This window comes from Struthio camelus, chromosome W (assembly GCF_040807025.1).
Source record: "Struthio camelus isolate bStrCam1 chromosome W, bStrCam1.hap1, whole genome shotgun sequence".
Taxonomy (NCBI): domain Eukaryota; kingdom Metazoa; phylum Chordata; class Aves; order Struthioniformes; family Struthionidae; genus Struthio; species Struthio camelus.
The window spans coordinates 36,082,053-36,106,154 of NC_090981.1; the positions used below are offsets into that span (position 1 = coordinate 36,082,053).

General features: G+C 35.5%; 1 protein-coding gene across 1 annotated transcript in view; it reads right to left on the bottom strand.

The window, feature by feature from the left end:
• Window positions 1-24,102, bottom strand: part of LOC104150173 (adhesion G-protein coupled receptor V1) — a 273,763-nt gene that overhangs the window by 219,728 nt on the left and 29,933 nt on the right. The window contains exons 12-23 of the mRNA XM_068926389.1: window positions 18,217-18,249; window positions 16,958-17,084; window positions 16,686-16,871; window positions 14,585-14,765; window positions 13,954-14,117; window positions 13,151-13,274; window positions 12,520-12,786; window positions 9,478-9,604; window positions 7,496-7,713; window positions 5,627-6,370; window positions 3,306-3,679; window positions 1,261-1,437 (exon numbers count right to left, since the gene is read on the bottom strand). Of these exons, the coding sequence (XP_068782490.1) occupies window positions 1,261-1,437; window positions 3,306-3,679; window positions 5,627-6,370; window positions 7,496-7,713; window positions 9,478-9,604; window positions 12,520-12,786; window positions 13,151-13,274; window positions 13,954-14,117; window positions 14,585-14,765; window positions 16,686-16,871; window positions 16,958-17,084; window positions 18,217-18,249 (2,722 nt within the window). The remainder of the gene's footprint in view (window positions 1-1,260; window positions 1,438-3,305; window positions 3,680-5,626; window positions 6,371-7,495; window positions 7,714-9,477; window positions 9,605-12,519; window positions 12,787-13,150; window positions 13,275-13,953; window positions 14,118-14,584; window positions 14,766-16,685; window positions 16,872-16,957; window positions 17,085-18,216; window positions 18,250-24,102) is intronic.

Here is a 24,102-nt window from a genome sequence, read left to right on the forward strand (position 1 = left end):
TATTTGTTTCAAAAAATAAAATGTTACCAAGCTATCAGAAATATAAGGTATGCTTTCCAAAATGCTTCAAATTCCATATATATGTAAATTACATGTATGTGTGCACATATATGTATACGTCTATATGTGTGTGTGTATAAGCACGCAATTACTTATTCATACTTTAAAATAAGCATAGTTTAACATGTGTTGAAAGTGAAACACCAGATAATTTTCAAAATCTTGAAGAAATTGTACCTCAGAAGAGACACAACAGTAATTACTTCAATTTAGAGAGCAAGTAAATTAAGCTTGTTTCTACCACCTGACACTTGAGATTTCAGATCATACTATTTAACATAAAACTATCTCTGTATAGACTAATGGGATTTATGGGATAATTCCAGCTTTCTGTACATTTCTATACGTTGTGATATGGTCAAACATATAGAACAAAAGGCTTAAGAAGCTAATCATATTCAGAGGCATGAGAATGGGTAGGTCACAAACATCAGCGTGGCTTCAGTGAGTTTCAGTCTCTACTGACTTCAACCGAGTGATACATACATATGTGTGTATGTATATTCATATACATATATCTCTATATGAAATAGAGGATAGCATTTTCTTCTAACAATTCATTCTAGTTATTATATGAACAGCAATAGAAAACATACATGAACTTTCTACAATATTGTGGTCCCACCACACCACTTCTTCGAATGAATGTAAAACTTCTGTGCTACATCAGCATGGGAATTCACAGAAATAGATCAAGCAAGAGGAGATAAAACATGGGTGACAGCAGGTGCACAACACATGATTTCAGCAGTGCACACTACTGCTATCTATCTAAGAGATGCGTTTGAGTTAAGAAAATCAGATAAAAACCCAGTCACTTTCCAATTTCAAAGGTGGCTGAATCCATTTTTTCAGCCCAGGGCTATCTACACTTTATAGTATACATATATATATAAATCTAGTTTTTATTTTCTACATATACACAAATGATACATGTACACATAAATGTCTAATATACTATGTGCACTCAAACATACATGCAGGCCTGGTGACACCTGTACAGAGGTATACACATATCTATAAGCATCTACCATATCACTAGCTAGTGGTCAGGAATCCCCCAAAATCCTGCAAAATATAACAAGAGCCATGTGAAACAAACACTCCCTGGTAGGAGGAACACTCAAGCATGCTCAGAAGGTATTTTCCAGCAAGTTTGCAAAGGACTAGATGAATAATTGATAGGAAGGTAGGGTTTACCTCTGATCTCTGCCAAGGAAGGAACGCGATAGTGCCACTGCTGCTAGAAAAATCGGTAACAGAGGAAGTAATGCCAGTGGAATCAACCTGCGAGATAATGTAATTTATATACACATAGTCTAGGGCTCCTCTTGTACGCTCCACCACACAGGATATAGTGGAACCTTCATCAGAAGTCTGCAAGAAATTTGACAGTAACAAACATTTCAAGTAAATGAAGGCAATAAATGTAAAGTATGGAATTCTTTAATGTCACACAAGCATTCAGGTAAAAAAATTGCTGTCATGCTACTTTGAGCACTTTCAGAGTGGTAAAAAAATGAAACCGTCCTTGGTGACGGTGGTCAGCAACAGTCTTAGTGAAATTTGCAACAGCTTCTAGTATCTCCCTAAGTACTGTTAAGAGAGCAAATAACATTACACTGCAGATTGTTTTGGTCGCGTTATCTTCTCCCCCAAAACTACATGTTAGAGGCAGAATCAATACGCTTGCAACGGACATGTCAAAAGCAATTGAAACTATGCTCTACATTAATGACAATTATTTCATTTTCCTTAACAATAATTAAAAAAAAAAATTTGGATTCCCCCTTAGCTCAACTAGAAACGCTATGGAGAAAACTAGATGCATTAAAATTAAATTATTAAACTATCTTCATTCAGGAAGAACTGTGAAAAAGTTTTCTGTGCTGCAGCCCTCTTCACAATTCCATGTCTTCACAGAGAACAGGCCTTATGAAACAACAATTGCACACCTTTAGAACAAAGTAGCTATTGGTACTGACCATATATTTTAGAAAGCAATGATCACAGAACTAAAATAGAAAATATTTTTTGCTGAAAAACATAATTTTCAGAGGGTTAAAGCTGCCTACATGCATTAGATATATTTCAGAGCTTCTGTATAACACAGTGTAGCTACTCCTTTTGATTTCACCTCCCTAGTAGACAGATACGCACATAAAGCGATTAAACTCCTGGTAAAAGAACGCGGAGTATTTGCAGCACAAACTAAGAGCTCTAATACTTCTCTGGTGAAACAGATGTAAAGTAAGTGCAAAACAATTAACAAGCTCTATTCATTTTTAATTGTGTTGCATGGTTGGTCGATGATCTGTGGCATCACAGTGTATCAGTGGCACTTGAACCTGAAGGAATCTATTATCATAGCATACGGTACGCACTTAAAAAGCAAACAGAACCAAATTGAAAACTAGTATCTCTCAAGCAAGATGGTTATTTTCAAACACAACAGAAGTACTTTGATTAGAAAGAATGTAATTAAAAGGTCATAAGAATTCCCAAACTGAAAACTACTTTGAATTTGTTTTCTAAAATAATCCAATTCCAGTGGAAACAGGTATCATGTTTCCCCCTCCCATTATGATTTATAAAAAAGTAGAAAGTGAATTATATTTTTTCAGTCCTCCCCCAAGAGCAGAAAGTTAATATATTGCATGTGGAAGGGCTACCTCTAAAGAAAAATTTAATCTATAAAAAATGCAGATAATATCAACCGAGTTCATATTTAACATATGCATTTTATCCTGCAGTTTATGACAGTAATTTCATGTGAAACAATAAATCACGTTGTCAGTGTGTTACTTTTTGCAAAATTCTTTCATATATAGCATTTTATACAGAAAACTAAAATAAAAATCTTTGTAATAATCCTTTATCCAAAACTGAGAAAGAAATCATATATTTTCATTGATAATCCAGTCCCAGATGTAAAAGTAGCAAAAAAAAAAAATTCTTCTAGATAATTTATGCCTTAGTCTTCAGTTTGAAAAATATAATCACTTTTCTTTTTTTTTTCCATTAATAAAAGTAGCTTAATTGAACTTTTAAAAATGATATAGTATATGCCAGTGTGACCGAGTCAGTCTTAACAATAAAATACTTATTTTCCAATGTTAGGAAAACTTTGCTTAACTACACAAAGTAACAATGTGAAATCAAGGCCTTGTGTACGTCAATCAGTCTCGCCATAGATTTCACAGTGTCCGAAACGTCATCTACAGCTTTCCTTATGACTATCTTACCTCTGGGATACATGCTCCAGTGAAACCGAACAAACCGTTGGCGTTATCACTTTTCTGTATTCTTAATCTTGCTGTTGTATTTTCTTGTGGAATTCGAGCTCCACCACGCACAGAAATGAGCTTAAGTATGAATAATTCTTCTCCTTCTTCCTCTTTGTCATCTCTTGCAGACACAATGAATGATTTATTGGTTTCTCCCTGCCGATACTCCAAATATCCTGAGACAGGGTGTATGTCACTTTTTGCGGGAGTCGCATGAAGTTCATAGATCTCTGCTTGTGTCAACTTACGCTCATAAAGCCTTACATCCTGCATTAGCCCTGTGTATCTACTGCTCCCATTGACTCCTGCTCCAACTCTCAGTATTCCTGGACCTGAGAAGAAAATTATAATTTTCCTCATGTTATTGCATTTCCTCAAAGCAATAAAAGTTTACAATTGAATAATCATCAAAATCAATAGGAATCATATTGATCTTTGAACATGAAATCAGGCAGTTCATTGAGCCTAGCCTCTCTTAGGCTGCGCAATTCCATCTTAAACTGTTCAAGTTTTTAATCCCATTACTTCTATCGGCCCATTGTCACCATTCCTCATTTTTCTGAGACTTAGAAATCTCCCTCTTTCCAACACAAGTTTACAGAGCACAACTGTAACTCCTCTTGGCCTTTGTTTTGCTAAATGACTCCCATTTTGACTTTCTCTTCTAAGGAGCTGATCCTTTCTCATCACCACTGAATTAGCCCTTCGGGATATCTGTTTCCGCTATCATGCCTTGGAAATATAGATTTCCAGTAGTACACCAAACTCCAATGCTTTTTACAATCGCTTTATATTTCTCCATCTTCAGTGAACTACCCAACTCAGCAGATCCTAGGCTCACAGCTGCCTTTTTCACAAACATACTAAGCTGGTAGGTCATAGTCACTCCTAGTAAGCTAATATATCCTTCCTCTCTTCAGTTGTTTCCCATTGGGTTTTTTTGTTTTTGTTTTTGTTTTTTTTTTAAAGAAACTGTGAGTTTCCAGTGCCCTGACCTACATATGATATTGAGCAGCAGTTTTAGAGATCATCAGCCACAGAAACTGGTAATAGCTCCAGGGCACAAGGTAGAGCAGTGAGAAAAACTGGGCCACTATGCTCCTCACTGTGTTGCAGCAGGCTTCAACCAACATTAAATGGAGAGAGAAGAAATTCATGCCTTACACTTGCAGTATCTCCAGACATAGCCATATGTCATCTCCACTAATACAGAAAAGTTACAATGACCCAGACATGTCCTTCTAGCAACAAAAGCATTGCTGCATTTCACAGGTCTTTGTTTTAGAAACTGAGAGGAAAAAAAGTCCTTTCTCAGCTATAGTACTGCAAATCTAATGGAAATTATTAATTGCAGAGGCACTACTGTGCTATAGAGGGGAAATTTATTTCTCAAATTTCAACCATTGGAAACTCAGAAACAGAAATAAAATACTACACTATAGAATCAAAGAAGTCGTCTCTCTATCCTCTCTCTACATACATACATATGTATTTAACATGACCGTACCCATTTTAATTCTCCTTCCTTGATTACAGAAGAGGAGCAGTCAGTTTGTATTCAAGAATTTGTCAGTCTTTAATGTCTCTCCCTAACCAAGAAAATACGTGAAACTGACAGCAAGAGAAAGAAAGGACAAAAAATGGAGACCATCTCCAAGAAAAAAAAAATGCACATGGAAGAGAGGGAAACTGCAAAGGAAAGCAAATACAAATGTATTTCAGTCATATACTATTTGGCTTCATAATTAAATTGTTATAGTACTTCTCTGGTAAATGCTATGCTAGTTCAGAATGAATGACTATAATGATTATCGCTAAAATCTATAACTTTTGGCAGAACTGCATTAGCCATTTAGATGAACTTAAGTATATATGCTAATATTTCTTGGAACACAAATAAACCTTTAGGCATAATTTTTAACATATCACATTAGGTATAGTTTTAATATACCATATATATACATACTTAATAAATCTACATGTTGAGAAAGTTCTATGGGTTACAAGATACTGGCTTAATTGTAATATAATACAGTTTTATTCTCACATTGTTACAGTTCAAGCCCTGTTACAGTTTTGACTGTTTTGGAACTTCCACAGCTATACTCTCATATGCTTTTTGAAAGCCCTCAAAGAAATTTTAATCCATTCTCTTCAATTAACTAATCAGATACAATAGTTTGTTTCAATACAATGCGTTCACCTTTCAAGAGGCTAGACTCTTCTACAAGTTTCAGAGCTTTACATATAGAGAAAAACGATGAAGACTTTTGGCTCACCATCAGCAATTGCATCTCCTTTAAGGCTCTTCATTCCTCCCAGAACTGGGTTTCCATCAATGTAAAATTCAATTATACTTTCATCCAGAGTAATCAGAATGTGAAGCCATGTATTTTCATCCAGGTATTTCATGATCACTGTTTTAGCCACATAAGTCATATTGGATCCTAATGCTGTATAATGAAGCATTACAGAAATATGGGAACCATTTTTTTGGATTTTCACACCATAGTATAAGATCCCGTTATCGTTATCCTTTCCAACTATATAACCATTAGTTCTGGAGTTAGGAATTAACCACGCTGAAAATGTAAAGTTCGTTATTGCGTTATTTCCACTGTATGGGTATTCAGGACCAATAATTCCAAACGCATCCTCTTTTCCACTGAAATACAAAGCATCCGTTCCACTGTGATGGCGCCTCAAGTGGGGCTGTGATTGTACTGAACTTGGAAACGATGCAAGCAACAAGAAATCTACCATTGAGGGCAGTCCAGCTTGGAACGTACTAGATAGTATTTCCCAACCTAACCGGACAACTCCAAAGGTGCCTTGCTGTCTCCAGATGGTGAAGTTTGTAATACAGGAAAGATCATCTTCAGAAACAACATCTTCTGCTATCTCTTTGTCCTGGCTCTCTGGATCTATAACAAAGACTCCAAAAGGGTCATCGTTGAAAGGGATCATCACAGTTACAGTAAGGCTGGTTTCAGATAAGTGACCACCAGGACCAGGAGATCCACCTATATCATGAAAATTAGAGTAAAAGTTAATGGCTTGTTTTAAACATCATAATCTGAGAAAAGTTACAAAGTGCTTCACATTGTTTAATAAAATACGTTTCTAAGGAGGCTCAAATCTTTTCTAAAGATCTTCTGAACTCTTAAAAAATGCCCTAATGTTAAAATGACATAATTCAATTGGATTATGTTTAAAACACTGTCATGGCACAATTTTAATAGAAAACAAAGTCACATGTTGCACGTCAGCTACGAAACACGCAGTTCTCTTTCAGCTAAGACAAGATTATCTCCAATTTTTCTGAATTAGTCATTGAGATATGTTTATCATATGAAACAAAGGTAACCTAGCAGCCAAATTCAGCTCTTGTACTACTCAAAGATTTACCACACGTAATGGTAAAATCTGGCCCATCGCCTGTGAAACACAAATAAAAATAACTTGCAAATTTAGTAAATAATTGCGTATTTAAAACTGCTCCCAAGTCCTGCCATTAGTCATCTATTTCTGCCCAGCAGAATTCATGACATGAAGATAATGATGTGAGTGTAGACTATCATGTTCAACGAATAAAGATCCTATTATAAGTAGCAAATCTCTTTTACAACTATATGGATTTCAGTTACATGAAAGGTCAACACACGTTTTCACTTGGGCAGAAGCATCCTAAATAGTACTCAATGGAATGAGTCCAGGAGACTAGAAGCTCTGCTCAGTAGCATTTTGAAGTTGCATTTGAAGTAGTATGAAGTGGTAAATTTACATGTTCTACCTTCTCTAGAAAAAAACAAAACCTAAACTGACCTACATTATGGTAGGTATGTACAGCCTTTAATATCTTTATTTTCTCTTCCTCTAAAAGATGACCCGCATTTTCAAAACCATCAAGAGGTATCCTTTATAGAGGTCAGACCAGCTAAATGTGTTTAAGAACAGTAACTCAGGAACTCAGTAACTGTTTTCATACACCTAAATTAAGATTAAATGAAAAATAAAACTTAAAAAAGTATAGGATATCAAGACATAATTCAAGGCAAAGCTATTTTCAGGGTTGATTTCTTTTTACTGATTAAACATAATTCTTTTCTATCAGATATAAAGGGAAAGGGTTATACATAAGACATTACCTGAAGCATTCACCAACTTTAGAATATAAAATTCATTGAATTCAGGAATTCTATCCAAAATAGCACGAAGTGTTATTGGCTTTGATCCTTCACCATCCATGAAGTACATAGTCCCATAAGTTTCATAGAACTCTTCTCCTGGCTTCAGGGCAGAGTCATTTTCAAAGAGCTGCCAGGTCAAAGAAACATTGCCAAAGTGCCCTCTATGTCTCAAAACCCTGTTCAGTGATTTAGAAAGAGTGAACTTGATGGCAGGTATGCTTCAGCATTCAATAGGAACAGAAGACATGAAGGCACTGATCTTTCTTACAGTGAAAATATATAGTGTTCTAAATAAATAAAAACAATAAACACTGCCAGTCTGCTTTGAAGGCCTATAGTTTCACAGTACAATTCTATTCCCGTGTATAGCACACATACCTTAAAAAGAAGTAATTTACGCAGGACTGTGCAAAGTAGCACCGTTAAGCTACACATCAGTTTGCCTTGCACTTCTATTACAGAAATAATAAATATAAATGTATAGTAGTTCAACAGGTTAACATGAAAAATTAATGTACTCAACTACTTTTAGACATGGAAGGCAGTCGCCTACATTTCATCACAAATATTTCTCCCTTTGGTCATCAATCCTCCTTAAACTCTTTCTTATATTGGTATTAAATCAGGGTAATGTTCTATGTCTTGCAGAATCTATGGTTATTCCAGATTAAGAATGAAGTCTACCAAAACAAGATTTTCTTTTTTGGTTAGCTATCTGGTAACACAGTATCACGAACTTCCGAAAAGCACTACATATAAAAAGTGAAGCATCTACTTACAGTGCCTTTATTAACTAAGTGTACTTTACAAACAAGAAGTTTGTTTCTGTTAGTTTACATGGTGAAATGAAATGCCATGCAAAGAGATTCACTTGAGCAGAAGAATTAGTGCAGGTTATTCTTCTTTGGTATTAAGCAGGGCATTCTAACTCAGATGTGTTATACAGCTGCAGTAACTCGAATTACTTCCTATAAAACTCTGTGCTGCCACAGGTATTTTCAGTAACTCGGTTATATGGTACTGCACTATACAGATTTTTTTTTTTTAAACTGTTATGTAGTTGAAGTTCTGGCAGTGTTGAAGAGAGAGCTTCCTAGCAAATAAATTTCATTAATGCGGATTGAGCAAGGTCCTCAAATCTTGGTGACCTTGGTATCCCATGCTTCCATAATGCACCTGTATATAAGCATATTTCCTTCAAATCATCATTCTTCATGCTGTAAAATCCAAAACACCTCTTCTGGAAATAAAATGATAAAGGAAGGGAAAAAAGCAAAAACAGCATAGCAGAAACAAATCTATAATATTTTAAAAACAAACACTACAATGAACTTAATATCCTCTTTTCTCAAAAGTTTCATTTTTTTAGATATGTAACATAAATCAAGACCTTTCACTCTCACAGCCAAAAGTATCTGTTTCAAGACTTAACAATAAAGAAAAAGATGATTCAAAAATGCGGGAAATCAGCCTCTTCCCTACTTACACTTTTATCCAATCACATTTATTGTGACCTAACTTCTCTTTACATCCTGCCTGGAGATTTCTTGTCAAATTCAGCATTTTCATCAAATTATAATCCCATACTGAGTTTACTGAATGTGAAAAGGGAATTTGACAAATAAATTCATTTTTAACCCTTCCCATTCTTAAATACATGTTAGTGGCAGAAAGGAAGTAATCTCAGAGGTCAGACTAGGGAACAGTATTTTCAGCCTAAGAGATAAGCAGATAAAGCAAAAAAAAAAACCCAGAAATTATACAGTAATATAAATTATTTTTAAGGAAAGTTTTCAAAGTAAGTTGCAAAAAATCTATTTTTTTTTTATAATGCATTATTATGAATGCAAACTTGTATATGATTAGATCAAGCATTACCCATAAAGCATCACATGCTACAGTTCCAAAAAGTGCAGAGATACTATTTAAAAGTTACTTACAAAAAAATGTTACTTTTGCCTTCTTCCACTGGCTTGTCTATAGGTTCCAAGGAGAAAATTCCATTAGGATCATCATTTGCTTCAATAATAACTGTAACCCTTCCAGCCTCAAAGATAACAGTGTCTCCTAAAAAGAGGGTGATTGTTTATATTAAAACAATCTTGGAATCAGAAATGGAAGCAGTTCTAAAACCAAGAGCCTTTTCCCCTCACACCAACTCCTGTTTATGCAAAGAATCGAAAAGAAAAGAATCGAAAAGAAAAGAATCGAAAAGAAAAGAATCGAAAAGAAAAGAATCGAAAAGAAAAGAATCGAAAAGAAAAGAATCGAAAAGAAAAGAATCGAAAAGAAAAGAATCGAAAAGAAAAGAATCGAAAAGAAAAGAATCGAAAAGAAAAGAATCGAAAAGAAAAGAATCGAAAAGAAAAGAATCGAAAAGAAAAGAATCGAAAAGAAAAGAATCGAAAAGAAAAGAATCGAAAAGAAAAGAATCGAAAAGAAAAGAATCGAAAAGAAAAGAATCGAAAAGAAAAGAATCGAAAAGAATCGAAAAGAAAAGAATCAATGTTTGAGATATTCAGTAACAGATAATTCTGAATAAAATACATGTACTAAATACTATATCATCCAGAGGGCAAGACATAGGATTTGCAGCAAAAATATATACGAGGTGAACAGAGAGGGTGTGTGATTCTAATTTGGGTGTGATTCTTTCACATAGTTATTCCTGGCTAATAGAAATGGTTGTATGAGAGGAAATATTTTGTGTTTGACCAATTGGTCAAGTCAAAAGAACAAGATGTTTTCAGAGACCCCAGTCCTCCTTTAGATCTAGGAGTAGAAACACTGTACTTGAGCAAAATACAAGCTAAGAACAATATCTAAGAGTTTACTCACACCCAGATCACAGCATGTCTGAAAGGAAAAAATCTGTGAAGGAGAGGGGAAGCTAGCAGGATCTCTGTGCACAGCTTCACACAGTAGGGATGTTAATCCTAACATCCTTCCTAATTCCACAGATGTGGAAACAATGTACATCTGTTCCATTTTTCACCCAGTTTAAGAGTGTTAGACCAGCTTTTGTTCCAAATTAAACACACTGTTTCATGCTTTAAACTTCACATACTTAATATCTGTATTTTCCCTGAACTATAGAACTGCAGAACATGCAGGAAGAGTCCTTTAGCGATCATCTAGGACAACAGTCCCAATGTAACTGTCTAAATCGAGAAAAGGGCTGTACCTTTATACAAGGCCAAAATATGTAACGGATCACAGAAACAAAATCAGCTTTTTCCTTTCAAAAAGTTGTATAGAAATACACTGTATTCTTAGTGATTCCAGAGAGGATGCATAATGGTACAATCCTCCTTTTAGAGGCAAAGGACACCATGATTAACCATTCTTGTAGGACCAGTGTGCCAGAAGAAAAGTCATCATGTGTCTCCTGTAGAATGGTAAGAAATACTAACAGCAGACCCTGAAGAAAGGGAAGTGGAAAGAGATCACAGAAGAGAAAATTTATGGAGAGGAATGGCTTTGTCTAATCCCTTACCTAAGCTTTACGTAAACAAATAAAATGGTGCACTGTAAGAGACTTGGGCACCACACTGACTGCTGGTTGAGCTAGGGAAACAGACTAGCTGCCCTATAATCAGATAGCTGCTTAAAATTTTCCTGTCATCTTCTGGCTGCCTACTTCCAATCATCTGAGGCAGGGTTCAGTTTGAGATCAACAAAGTGTTGTGAGCAATTCATAGACCAGCCACAGGTTGTCCACTTCCATGTGACCTGAATCACTCTACAGTCTCCACTGATGGTAAAGATTATATCACCACATGTAAGGAGAGAGAGCTAAGACACTTAGCATGCTTGCAGATACCTAAATGAAGAAATCTAACATTATGTTTCCTAATCTTGAACTGAATCTCTGGTAGGTATTTTACCTTGTGAGCCTGTCACAAAGTCTAACACAAAGGTATTAGTCTGATGGTTATCTGCAATTACCTTTGTTTTATGAAGTTCAAACTCTTCAAGTTAGTTGTTGTTTTGATAGCTTATTCAAATCAGCTTTGCTTTGCATTGCAAAGACTTCCACTGCATTCACAGTCTGTTATTACCACTCAGCTACAGAATCATAAATAACAACCAAAGGGTTAAAACTTGCTAAAGAAATTGCAAATGACTCTCCCACTAAGTCTCTAGTTTTTGAGGTGGAGGTGTTTATTAAACAGGTAAGCAGAGGGAAACTTAACATGTTTCTTATACTTTCTTATCATATTATACAACAATCATGGTTTATTCCATGACATCTATTTCACAAATAGAAGGAAGTACATTGAATAGTTTTTTTATGATTTTTTATTAGGCAAGAATGCTAAAAAATACATAAATACAATAGTTTTTTTATGATTTTTTATTAGGCAAGAATGCTAAAAAATACATAAATACAAAATTATTTTTAAGGTCCACTAGGAAACTTCTAATATATGTTTCCATTTAGATAAGGCCTTATAAAACTATAATGCCACATTGAAGGAAAAAAAAAAGTATGTATTTCACTACTATAGAGAGAAAAGCAGACACCAGTTTATATGCTCTTTCTGCAAAACAAGGCTGCTCTGTGTTTGTTTTTATAAAAATTAGGTAGTTGCCTAGTATACCCTGGAGAACCAAAAAAATCTAGAAGAACCCCTTCTTCCCTAAGACTGTTGCAGTACTGAAATTCTTAAGCCCTGAGTTTTCGTAGTCAAGTCAAAACCCCATCCAATTTGGAGCATTTACATTTGAAAAGAGACTCTCACTCTAGTTATTTTTGCAGAAAAGGTCTCAGCAATATCTCCTGATTTTTGTTTCCAGTCAAACAATTTCAGATGAAAATCTAAAAGCACTGTATACAGTGATTGTATAGAAATGTTGATGCAAATCTCATTCATATAATATTGTCAAAAATATATTACTTTATGATAATGCCAACAGATAAGAAATTGCAGCAAAACAAAGTGACAGTTACTATACCCACATGAAATCATTATTTTTACCTGTAGAATTCAAAAGGATGATATAAAACATTTCATCTGTTTCAGGGGCATCATCATCATTAATATACACCGATACGTTCTGCTCTCTTTCCCCAACATCAAACAAAAGGACATTGCTCCTTCCACTGGGAACAAAGTCTCCATCTTCAGCTGTTGCATCTCCGTTAAGAGTAATATACTGGACTGCAATAGCAATATCAGCAGATCCATTTCTTAGCACTATAAAGTTTGCAACACTTCCTTCTTGAACCCTCACTGTCAGAGGTTCTGAAAATACACAAGCAAGAAATCTACCTAAGTTCAAGCTTGAGCTCCTTACATTTGACCTATTTGGAGGACTCCTCAATGAAACAGAAGGCATATTTGGTAAAGATTACGGAAATACTTACAGGTACAAGAGAATATTCATGTAGCTAGCCACCTAACCAGTCTCAGCATCAACAAAGGGAATCATAAAATGAACTAAGCAGAGATCCTAAAGGAAACAAATCCAAATTCAACACAGCAAAAACATGGAAGTTTTACACTAGCTCCATTGGGATAAAGATTTCTTAATGATCTGCTCTGTGATTAAAACATGTTTTAGGCAGTAAATGCATTTTACCTGTAAAAAAACCCAGTAAAATCTAACCTGCAAAATAAATGGGGTCATCATTCCTTGTAATTTGTAAAATTGCACTCGTTATATTGCCCAGCCTGGCTCCACCAGTAGCATTGAATAAGCTGATGATGAATACCTCCATCTCTTCAGGTAGCTAAAAGAGAAAGCAATATAAAGTAAAATTCTTTCATGCAAACAGTGAAGAAAATGAACAGCCGAGGGTTAACAAGCCAGAGATTTCTGAGTGCTGGTTTTTGTTCATTGATCCTTAAATGTGTTAAGCGGGATGACACATGATAGTTCAAATAGCTACAGATAAATCATCATCAATCTAAATTCCTTGTAAATAATTCCCTTTATCTCCACTGTGGTACAGATGCTGCAAAAGTCATCTTGCAGCTTCCTGCCTCCGATATGTAGAATTTATTTTTGCAGCTTTACTTATTTATTATTAACAATTCTCAGTCTTCATTATACCACTTTATACATAACAACATATAAGATCAAAGGTAAAATTTCAGCTATCAAAATGAGTCGTGTACAAATGAATTTTTCTATCTTAAAATTTAAGATATTATAATTATATATAATTATAATTATATATAAAATAATTATTCTCAGCTTCTAATTTTTTTGTTTAGAGGTATGCACAGCTTCTGAAACTCTTTTATGATTTAATTAACCTCAATTATACGCACCTCTTTTTGTTTTTCCTACAAGTACTCATCAGCTTCTTTAGAAACAGACATTCCTTCCCTCCTCTTAAATTTTAATGTTTTGGCACTTACTTGTTGTCCCATAATCTCACACCAAAATGCTGTAAAAATATTTACCTCGTCTGGCAGTGAGTAAACAGTGATATTTTTTGAAAACTCCAGGTTATCAAAGAAAATAATCCCTTGTTCTGGATAGATGTCATTGGTACTTGCTGGATCAACAACCCAAGAAACACTAACGTTGCCATAGTTTCCTTGGTTTCTTACAATTCTGTAAGTAGCTACAAAATGCAAACATACAGAAGAGCAGAAAAGAAAAAAAGTTAGCAGAGCTGAACCAAAGAAAAAGGAAAGAAAATAATAAACAAATTCATTTCTAGCAAAATCAACAGAATGTGAGAGCACTACACAAAAGGAAACCCATTATTAAATCCATTCAAATTTGCCCATCACTGTATATCATTTAAAAAAAAAAAAAAGTCAGAAGGTTTACCTCTACTCTTAAAACCTAATTTGAAAAATCCTGTGCACTTTCAACTTTTGTGATTCCTATAGAAGTCAAGGACAATCAAACCTTGCACAAAACAGTACTTCAGATATTTAAGCCTTAACTGTACAATTACATACTTTTCCAGTAGGACACATACCTATGTCTACCTACTTAGAATCTAGAAATACTTAACTAAAAAGTTTCATGCACTTTATGTTAAGAATGGGTATAGCAGTAACTTTAACAAAAAAGATTTACCAGCATAGATGATTTCTCCTTTACTTTCCTTTATGGTTACTGTTAGTCCATCAGGCAGAAACTGAATTATACCATGTGGATCATCATTCTTCAGAATGGTTATATTCACCCTCGTGGCACTCCCCAACTTGCCGGGCATTTCACTGTAGCCACTGAGTACCACAGAATAGATCTCATCCAGCTAGAAGAGGGAAACTTGGTCAGAATAAGAATATATGCTCAACATTTACATCATAAAGAAAATGGACTGTAGTCCATAGTCACTAACCAGGCAGAAAGAGAAGCAAATTTAAAGAGGAGGAAATCATATGCTTTCCAGGATAAAGCATACGTAACTTCTACATGCATAATGCATTTGTACATTCCCATAAGATAAAACACGTTATTCAAACTTTCTATCTTTGATAGCACAACCACTTGCTCTAAAAATCTAACATTACTATAAGCACAGACTTACGATGTGTACTTAACTTAGAATCACATAATTCATTAATACATATATATTGATAATACTCCTCAAAAGATAAGTGTTCCTTTCCCTAAGATTTAACATTTTTGTTCCCTTGCTTTGTAACAGAACAAATAAATACTTTAGAACCATTGACAGCTTAATGATTTAGAAACAATATATCAGTTTGCTTTAATAATCTATAGGACTTTGTGCTTCATATATTTCCAGGAAATTCCTCCCAGGTAATGTTTCAGGGAATATTAAAAAAAAAAAAAAAAAAAAAGTATTGCATCTCTGTATTTCTAAGGCCACCATTGGGCTGAACTGGGGAGCACTGCGTGAAATTAGCAGGTGGCTACTACTAAAAAAAAAAAAAGTGGAAGTGGCTCCTCACACAAAGTACAATTAAACAACAGAATTGCATACTACAGAATGTTATGGATGCTAAAAGTTAAGTGGGTTAAAAACATAATTTTATCAATTCATAGAAGAAAAATCCACTGAGGATTAAACACAAAGACACCACCTCTTGTTCAGGACATTTTCCAGACTGCAGATCATTGGACCATGGGAAGGCATTCTAAAGAAAAGGCATTATACACGTGTCCTGTTCATGTACTTTTCTCTATCTGCCTTTGGCCACTTTTGGAGAGAGTACTAGATAAACGAATCGTTTTCTCTTTTAGTCCTGACACAACAATTCCGATGATTTTAACTGAGAATCTCAACCCCTATGATGTAGCTAGTCTCATAATACTCATATAAAGCAGGGAAATACTTTTACCTCAACGTAAGGATGAAGAACTAAAGGCTAGATCTAATAAAGAACTTGGTGCTTTATTGACCAACTTTTACTCGCTTAACTTATGTACCTGGCTTCTGTAGTGGAATTCAGACCCTTTTTACATGTCTTCCCTGCAGACTGTGTAGAGAAAATAAGTTTGAAGTTCTACAGCAGCCTATGCCAATTTAAGTTAGAGTTGCTGTGATCTCTTCATTTCCTGGTCAAAGGATCATCCGCCCATCCTTCAGTCCAGGACTGATGATCATCCGGTCCTTTGACAAGATCCTGCCTAAAACTTTTTGTACTTGGTAAGGTTAGATTTCTGACAGATCGATTCTGTCTGCTTATGCAAAAGTGGCATGTGAATGTGTATGTAGGGTGAGGAAGAGTGCAGGATCATATCACCCATGATTTTTATTAGCTTATCATGTGGTGGAACCACACCCTTGCCAACTTCCAGATGGATTCCAGACCAGACGACGCACGGAAAAGGGAACAGGCTAAAGAGAAGCAGAAAGCAAACATCAAGGACAGAAATGTGCCCCAAATGCTGCATATCCCTGGGATTTAAAACAAAAAAAAGGGGGGGGAGGAAGAAAAAAGTATCATAAAATCATTCAGGCAGACCCAACAAGACCTGATTCATACTGATGTCATCTATAATGCTTTTATGTAGTATACAACTATTTTGTATAGGTCTTTTAGTCACTCATTCTCCGCTTTTTTCTCACATGCAACAAAAAAAAAGCCTGGAAGTGTTACAGAAAAACTACTAATATTTACAGCTGAAACCATCTGTATTTTAAGAACTGCCAAACTAATATGCCTATGAACACAATTTAAAGAGAGAAAATGTTAAATTTTACCTCTGGAATTCCATCCATCCTTGTCAGTAAAGTAATTACGATCTCTCTTTCACCAGGCTTGAACTCCAGAATTCCTGTGCTTCCGTAAAACTCATTACTGTCTCTTGGTTCTACAGTGTAGCGTAGAAACTGTCTGACAAGACTGCCTCTAGAGCGAACAATCTGCAGTTCAACAGACTCCCCTTCCTGTAAAAAAGAAAAACAGCATTTTTCTAGCACTCTGCTAAACTATGTTGTCCATAATGATTAAGAGCAATTACTCAAATACTTACCTTGATACTGTAGGGACCTCTGGAAGAAGAAGAAAATTCAAAGACTCCTCCTGGATCATCATTTTCCAAAATAGTAATTTCACAGCTAGTAAACCCAGATTTCAGTATTTGATTTTCCACACTGACCCTGAGAAAGGAAGGTAGGATTTATTTTTTAGTGGCAATCTTGTTCTGTAATTACATTCATAACTATGAAAAGGATATCAGAATAATGATGAATTTGGTTAATAAATTATGAACACCAGTATTAACCTGCAAAGAATAAAATAAATTAAATAAGGCACAGCATCAGAATATTTTATCAGTTTTTTTAAGAGTTTTGCTTCTGAAGTACCTTTTTTTTCTGGTTACTTATGATCATTGGTGGCTCTGTTCTTTTAATCATACATGCACATAACACCCAGGTACAGAAAGAGAATTGTACAAGCAAAAAGTTAAAGTTAAATTTCATCTGTTCAAGTTAAATTTAGTGTTAATTTGTAGTTGGATCAAAGCATAAGGGATATTCCAGAATCACTTAAATAATCTGATATTCCATTAATAATCACATATTTCCAAAGAAATTTTGGTCTCCCATATTGTACATTTCTGCTTCCTCTGTACTACCACCCAGATTTCACCAAAAACTATTTCATGGGGGAAAAAATGTTTTATGTGATCTATTATATCTGTGTCCAGGAATATTCCATAAATAACTTAAAAAAAAAAAAAACAAAACTTTTTATCGATTTGTCCTACAGTGAAGGCTACAAAACAGGATACAAGGTAAAAAGCAGCAAACATCTGTTCAATAGGGTAACCTGCCCATGTTTGTTACATATGAAAAAAAATATATCTGTGTAACAATAATGTAGTAACAAAATATACATAGGTTATTCAAAAAATAAACAACTTCTCTCATCTTTGACCACAGAAAACTTGTTTTGTGTAACTCTAATCAATTCAATCCTTTAGTTGAAGCAAAGTATTTATGACAATTTAAAGCAAATAATCTGTTGCATTAAAAGCTCAAATATCAAATACTGAGCCATGCATTCATAACTTTTATCATTCACAGATCCAAGATAAAGAAATGCCTTCAAGCCAGAACCCCATGCCATCAAATGAAACTGAAGGGGAAGCATGCATTGCCTGAGGAGATGAAAAAGGCCTGATTCTTAAGAGGAAAAGAAGTTATAAAGACAGATTCTGTCCAAATCAACCACTTTTAAAACAAAGTATTGATTCACTGAAGACAAAACAGAGTTCACTGCACTTACCCAAAGTACACGACAAACCTTTCTGTCTCTACCCTGTCAATACAGAAAGAAAGGGGATGGGGAAAGGAATGGAAGCACAATTTGCCAGAATTTCAGCAATACTAATATTAGAAAAGAATAATAATAAACCCAAACTCTCTTTTGCTTTTCCAAAAGCTAATATTGTTCATTTTATGGGAACCCTACTTGCTTGGCATTTTTCTGTTGACAAACGTTAGTAAGAGGTTTGGCAGTTCCCACTTAGGGAAGACAACCCCATGATCAACTCAGCATGTAAGGACCCATTCAAGGCATTCCCTAACAAGCCCTCCTCTAAGAGCTACATTATTGCCAAGCTCTGTACATGCTCACAAATCGCAGCAGCTGAGTAAATTTTATTTAATCATATTTGTAATTACTTAGCCCCTTCCATTACCAAAAAAAAAATCTATATGCCCCTATGATATGCCAAAATAATGACATAAATTGATAAACATAGTGGGAGTTGTAATAGGCACATATCAAAAACTACTCTGGCAGGAAATCACATCAAAACTTATTTAGGATAATTTTTCAGTTAATTAAATTATCAAAGAAAAATAGACAAAAGAAAAGAGTATCTTCTAATCAGTTCAGTTTTAATCAAGCATTTAAAATCATCACATCTAGTCAGATGAACAGCTAGCATTATTCTGCAATGGCAATAGTGCATTTTGGCTTTCTTAATCTGAAATAGACACATTTGATATAAAATTTTGTATTTTATATCAAAACATCATAAACAAATAACCATAACATTTACACAGTAAAATTCAGACTCCACTAACGTTAAAGGGAATACAGATTCTGATTCAGTGTAGAAAAGAATTCACTCAAAAGTTTGAGAAAATAAAGTAAATACATTTCCAGACACACTCTTTTAAATAGGGAATCTGAATTAGTGGAAATTTGTCATTGCTTTCTAGTGAGGCTAGACTTTAGATACTACATATAGTGAGATTCTCCTTTCCCTCAGAAACATATGCAAAAGTATTCAAAAATTGGCAATGTTTTAAATGTAATAAAAAGATCAATGAAAAAATTCCAGAGTTGGTAACACTAACAGTTATATCACTAACCTGACTGTAATATAATTTCTGACACAGAATACAAATAAATCATAATGATAATTTTTTGAGATGTATGTCCAAGCTTAAACATTTAAAACATAATAATACATCAGAAACTGAAAGGTCACACCAGAAATAATACCCCTTTCAGCTTCAGGGAGTTACACTGAATAAGACCCAGACAACAAATTCTGTTTAGATGAACTGAGGAGTACTACTGGATTCTAACAGCATATTGTAATACATATTGGTAACAGTATAAAAATCCCAAGAGGGCAACACAAATGAAACAGTCACAAGGTATCATGAGGTCTGCACCTCCAAGTGTTCTTTGAAAGGACTGAGAACAGATTATTACTTTAAAAAAGTCATAGTGACAGTTACATTTGAAGCTAGAGAACGTTCAGTTTGGAAAGTGAAGCAACTAGTAAGATTCAGCCCATCATCTATTAAAGAAAATCACTGTTCAGGAGATTTCTCCATCCAAGTCCCACCTCTATCACTGCTGTGACATATTAGAAGTTTTGAAAAACTCATAAATTAGCCTATGCAAAAATGGAATAGAAGCACCTAGGTTCAGATTTCCAACTCTGAGTAGCTATTAAGTGAACAGCGAACGGCATACACAATAGGATTCTAAATATCTACAGTGTCAGCTACTTGCATATAAATTCTCATAACATACACTATAGGGCCCTAATAAAAGTAAAATAAAAAAATCAGTAGGAAGCATGCTTAAGAAAAGAGAAAGAAACTAAATTAGGAAGGTACATTCCTAACATCCACTGTCACGTGTTCTCATAGATTTGCTTTTTTTCTAGGGGGGGAAAAAAAAGAGCCAGCTTTTATTCACTGTTTTGAACAATTACATGGTAATAATTTTACGTTACACTATGATCCCACAGACTTCTGTCCACTTATAAAATAATGTTTCTTTTGGTTCAGTTTAGTGTTTACATACTTAAATTTAAGCCTATGCATATTGTAAGAAATGGCTCAAACATCCAATTAAAGCTTTCAGCATGCTGTTTAGACCCTAATCAAGAACATAAATGCAAGCCTACATCTGTCAGGGCCCTAAATGCACTAATATACCTTAATTGCCCTGACCAGCCTCACCCGGAGCCTCTACCCAACCCAAAGCCTCAGGGGTTGCTACATTGTAGGTGTGCCTACCTGCAGCTCTGCCACAGCTATGCCTGTGTCTGGCCACGGGCCCTGCTGATCTGGACCATGACCCATGCATGACCTGACTGTCCGGCCTAGCCCTCGTGGAGCTATGTCTGACCCTCGTTACCCTCGCTAGCCTGATTCTGACTCATGTTCCCAGCTTGACCTTGGAGCCACCACCACAAGCCTGCCTGATGCCCAGGACCGGAGCTGCCCTTGTCTCCCCTGCCTGCCCTGCTCCCTCACTGGGGGGAGTGGGATGGGACCAGTGAGGCCCTGCCCTGCTGGCTCCCTCACTCCTGGCTCAGAGGGAGCTGCTGGCCCATACTGTACTCTGACAACATTCAAGACTATTGCACAAACAGGGTATTATTAGCAACGTGCATGTACCATTCTTTTATCATAGAAGTAAATACTTCTAAATTCCATGCCACACACAGGATCAGCTCAGTCCTATTTCAGTTCTTATGGTGCTCTTACGTCAGAACAAAAAAGGCGATTCAGAATGCCCACAACAGTTATCTATGGACATAAAGTTCCATATTATCACCGATGATAAGCCCTGGCAGCTTTTATGATGCAATCTCTACGCTTTCTGTCAAAGATCAGGTACAGAAAAAGCAATTTCCCTATGACAAATTTAATGGAAAATGACTGATTATTAGAGAAATTTTATCTTGAAAAGCTTTGAAAGACACTTTTTGAAAGATACATGAGAAACTGAATGGCAAGTGTGAATCTGTATTACTATTCCTATTAAAACCATACTTCTTTAAAAAGCTTTTATTTTAAATCACAATATCTCAGAAAAGGTGAATTAAAATTGCCTGTGGAATGTTGCTCAATTTGCTTCCTAGGTTTCTACTCAATGTTGACCCCATCTTTAATTTTTTCAGGATTATTTACTGATTCAATTAGTGGCAGGACCTAGATCTAAAGAACAGTATTAAAGTAGGATTTGCCACATTATAAATTCCACAGTGCTTCTTACAAGACAGCGCACCTTTCCTCCAGGTTTAACCCATAACCTATTTAACTTTGGAGGCTATTTTAATTTTTGTTATTCATAGCAGGAGATGTATGATGTCATACTTCGAAAAGCAATAAAAACTAGCAGTAGGTGTCCAGCAGCACTTATTCCAACATTCTGCTCCTATTTTCAAGCAACTTTTTCCCTTTCAAAAAACAAAGTCTGATCAAACCCTTGAAGAGAAACTCAACCTTTTACACTGAAAGAGATAATTGATATAATATCACATATATTACTTAATAGTACATTTGCTTAAGTAAGAAAGATAGCTATAGTTTTGAAGCAGACACTAACCACAGGACAAACAAATCACCAAGTTAGGAGAAAAAACAGCTACATTAGATAGTATATTAGTGTTTCTTTGCATTCCAGTGCAGAGGGCAATCCACAACACATAAACCTCACCTGAGCCCTGAATTTAAGGTGCTTAGAGAGTATGAGGGGCTTTGAATGAATGAGCCTTCTATGATTAGCTCAGTTTTTGCAAGAAAGTAATCTCTTGTACACAAAAATATTAAAAACCACCAGATATTTCACAATTAAATAGTCAAACCATCTTGTATTTGCAATTTTTGAAAAATCACTTTCATAGCTCAGAGCTTCATCATTTTCTAAATATACTCATGGACAGATTTTCAGCCTGTGGAAATTCATATTGTACCACAAAAGTCACTGGACCTATAAGAAACCTCATACTGCCTCAGTTTTGCTACATGACATATAGTAGATTAGGATTTAAGTCATAACAAGCGAGTATGTGTGTATGTATGTGTGTGTGTATATATATATGTATATACACACGTATATATATGTGTGTGTGTGTGTGTGTGTGTGTGTATTTGTCTGTTCTGGTATCCTAAATCATGTGAATCATGACTCAAAAAACTTAAGGCATAAGGACTGTTTAAACAGTCATTTGTTTACTCTCACTTTCACAAACTGTAATGAGTTTATCAGTATATTGCTTATTTAAGAGTTTCCCAAATCCCCAAGGTCTCATTCTCACTGCATATGAGTGTAAACACAGGCTTACCGCAATGCCCCATGCCCTGGAGGTTCTACCCTTGCAGTCATACCAATCACCAAATCAATAGCTGTGTAGCTGCACTTTAACTGAAGGGATGACATCTGCCATTAAGAGGATGCATTGCGCAGGAGGAAAGAACAACAACCAGATTTTTTTCAGCTGATTTCTATTTGTGCTTACCAGGTAAAATGAACAGCCCTAGTATACATATATATATATGCTTTCACAAAGCATACACACAATTTCCATGGCCTGTTCCACCTACATTCAGCAAGAAGACCAAGGCCTTTTCTTTGTCATACAGATTTCACTACAGACATCTGGCTTTATTTATGTTTGGTCTCAATTCAGGCCTATTCAGATATGGGCAGGCATTCAACCTGAAGCTGCTCCTAAAAAAAAAAAAAATATGAAGAAGCTTCAGCAGGTACAAGATTGTCTTGCTTCTTTATTACCCATCTGTCCTCTTTGGAGGCATATTCTTCACGATATACACTGGCTTCCATTTTGTGGACCTAATTTAGAATTATATTTAACTTCTAAGGCCTATGGAAGGAGGCCCTAGAGCAAGAGAGGAAAATACTGTTTACAATGCCCTGAAAATTTCATTTATAGATATGGATGCAATTAAAGCTCTTGTTTAAAATGTAAACTGCCTTAACAATACGACTAAGTTGTAATTAACACAACCTGGATACAGCTAATTATTTTGACTATTTTATCCATGCTATTACCAATTGTAATAAGTATAATGATTATGACCATATTTCTATATCTATACTTCCATTAAAGTTCTCGCATGCTCTATTTTCCTACAGACTGATGCTACAATTTATAGAACAGTACAAACACATTCACAGCACAGTGCATCTTTGATTTCATTCTAATTCACTACTACTGTGAGGTGCTGGCTGCCAGCCTTTTGAAACTGAACTCTTCTGTTCATCCAGAGAATAGAATCCATGCAGAAAGCAATAGTACAAGCTTACACACATAACCATGCCAGCGTCCTTCAACCTTGATTTGAAGAGTCATTTCTAGTACTAAAAAGATGATCTCTGCAGTCATTTCATTCTTGGCTTCTGCTAGTGTCAAAGTTGCCAGATTTTACCCACAGGCTTGAGGGATACCAGCCAAGTCTAGAGAAAAGTTTAAATTTTCTCTCTTCCTCGTTGACTTCTTTTTCTAGGCCAGACCACCTGTTCCTTACTTCATTCTCTGACCTTGCCAAGTGTGGGAAAGCTGCTAACTGCTGGCACGCTTTTCACCAGCCACTTCTTGATCAGCAGAACCTGCTACCCCCACCATACATAGTCAAAGCAGAACAGTGATCGTATTTGTCCAGTTGCCAGTTCAATCCTTATTGAGGCCACCATTTCTAAGGCACAGCCTAGGGTCTCTGACCAGAATAAATGGCAGAAGGCTGTAATTTCACACATCTGCACTGCTGTCAGAATTGAAAAAGTTGCCCTTGTATGCTGGCCTCTTCTCCTAGCTCCATTATTTGTTTCCTTCCCTTCCCTTTGCATTTTTGGCCACCTCAAATAATTTTTTCACAATTTTAATCATTT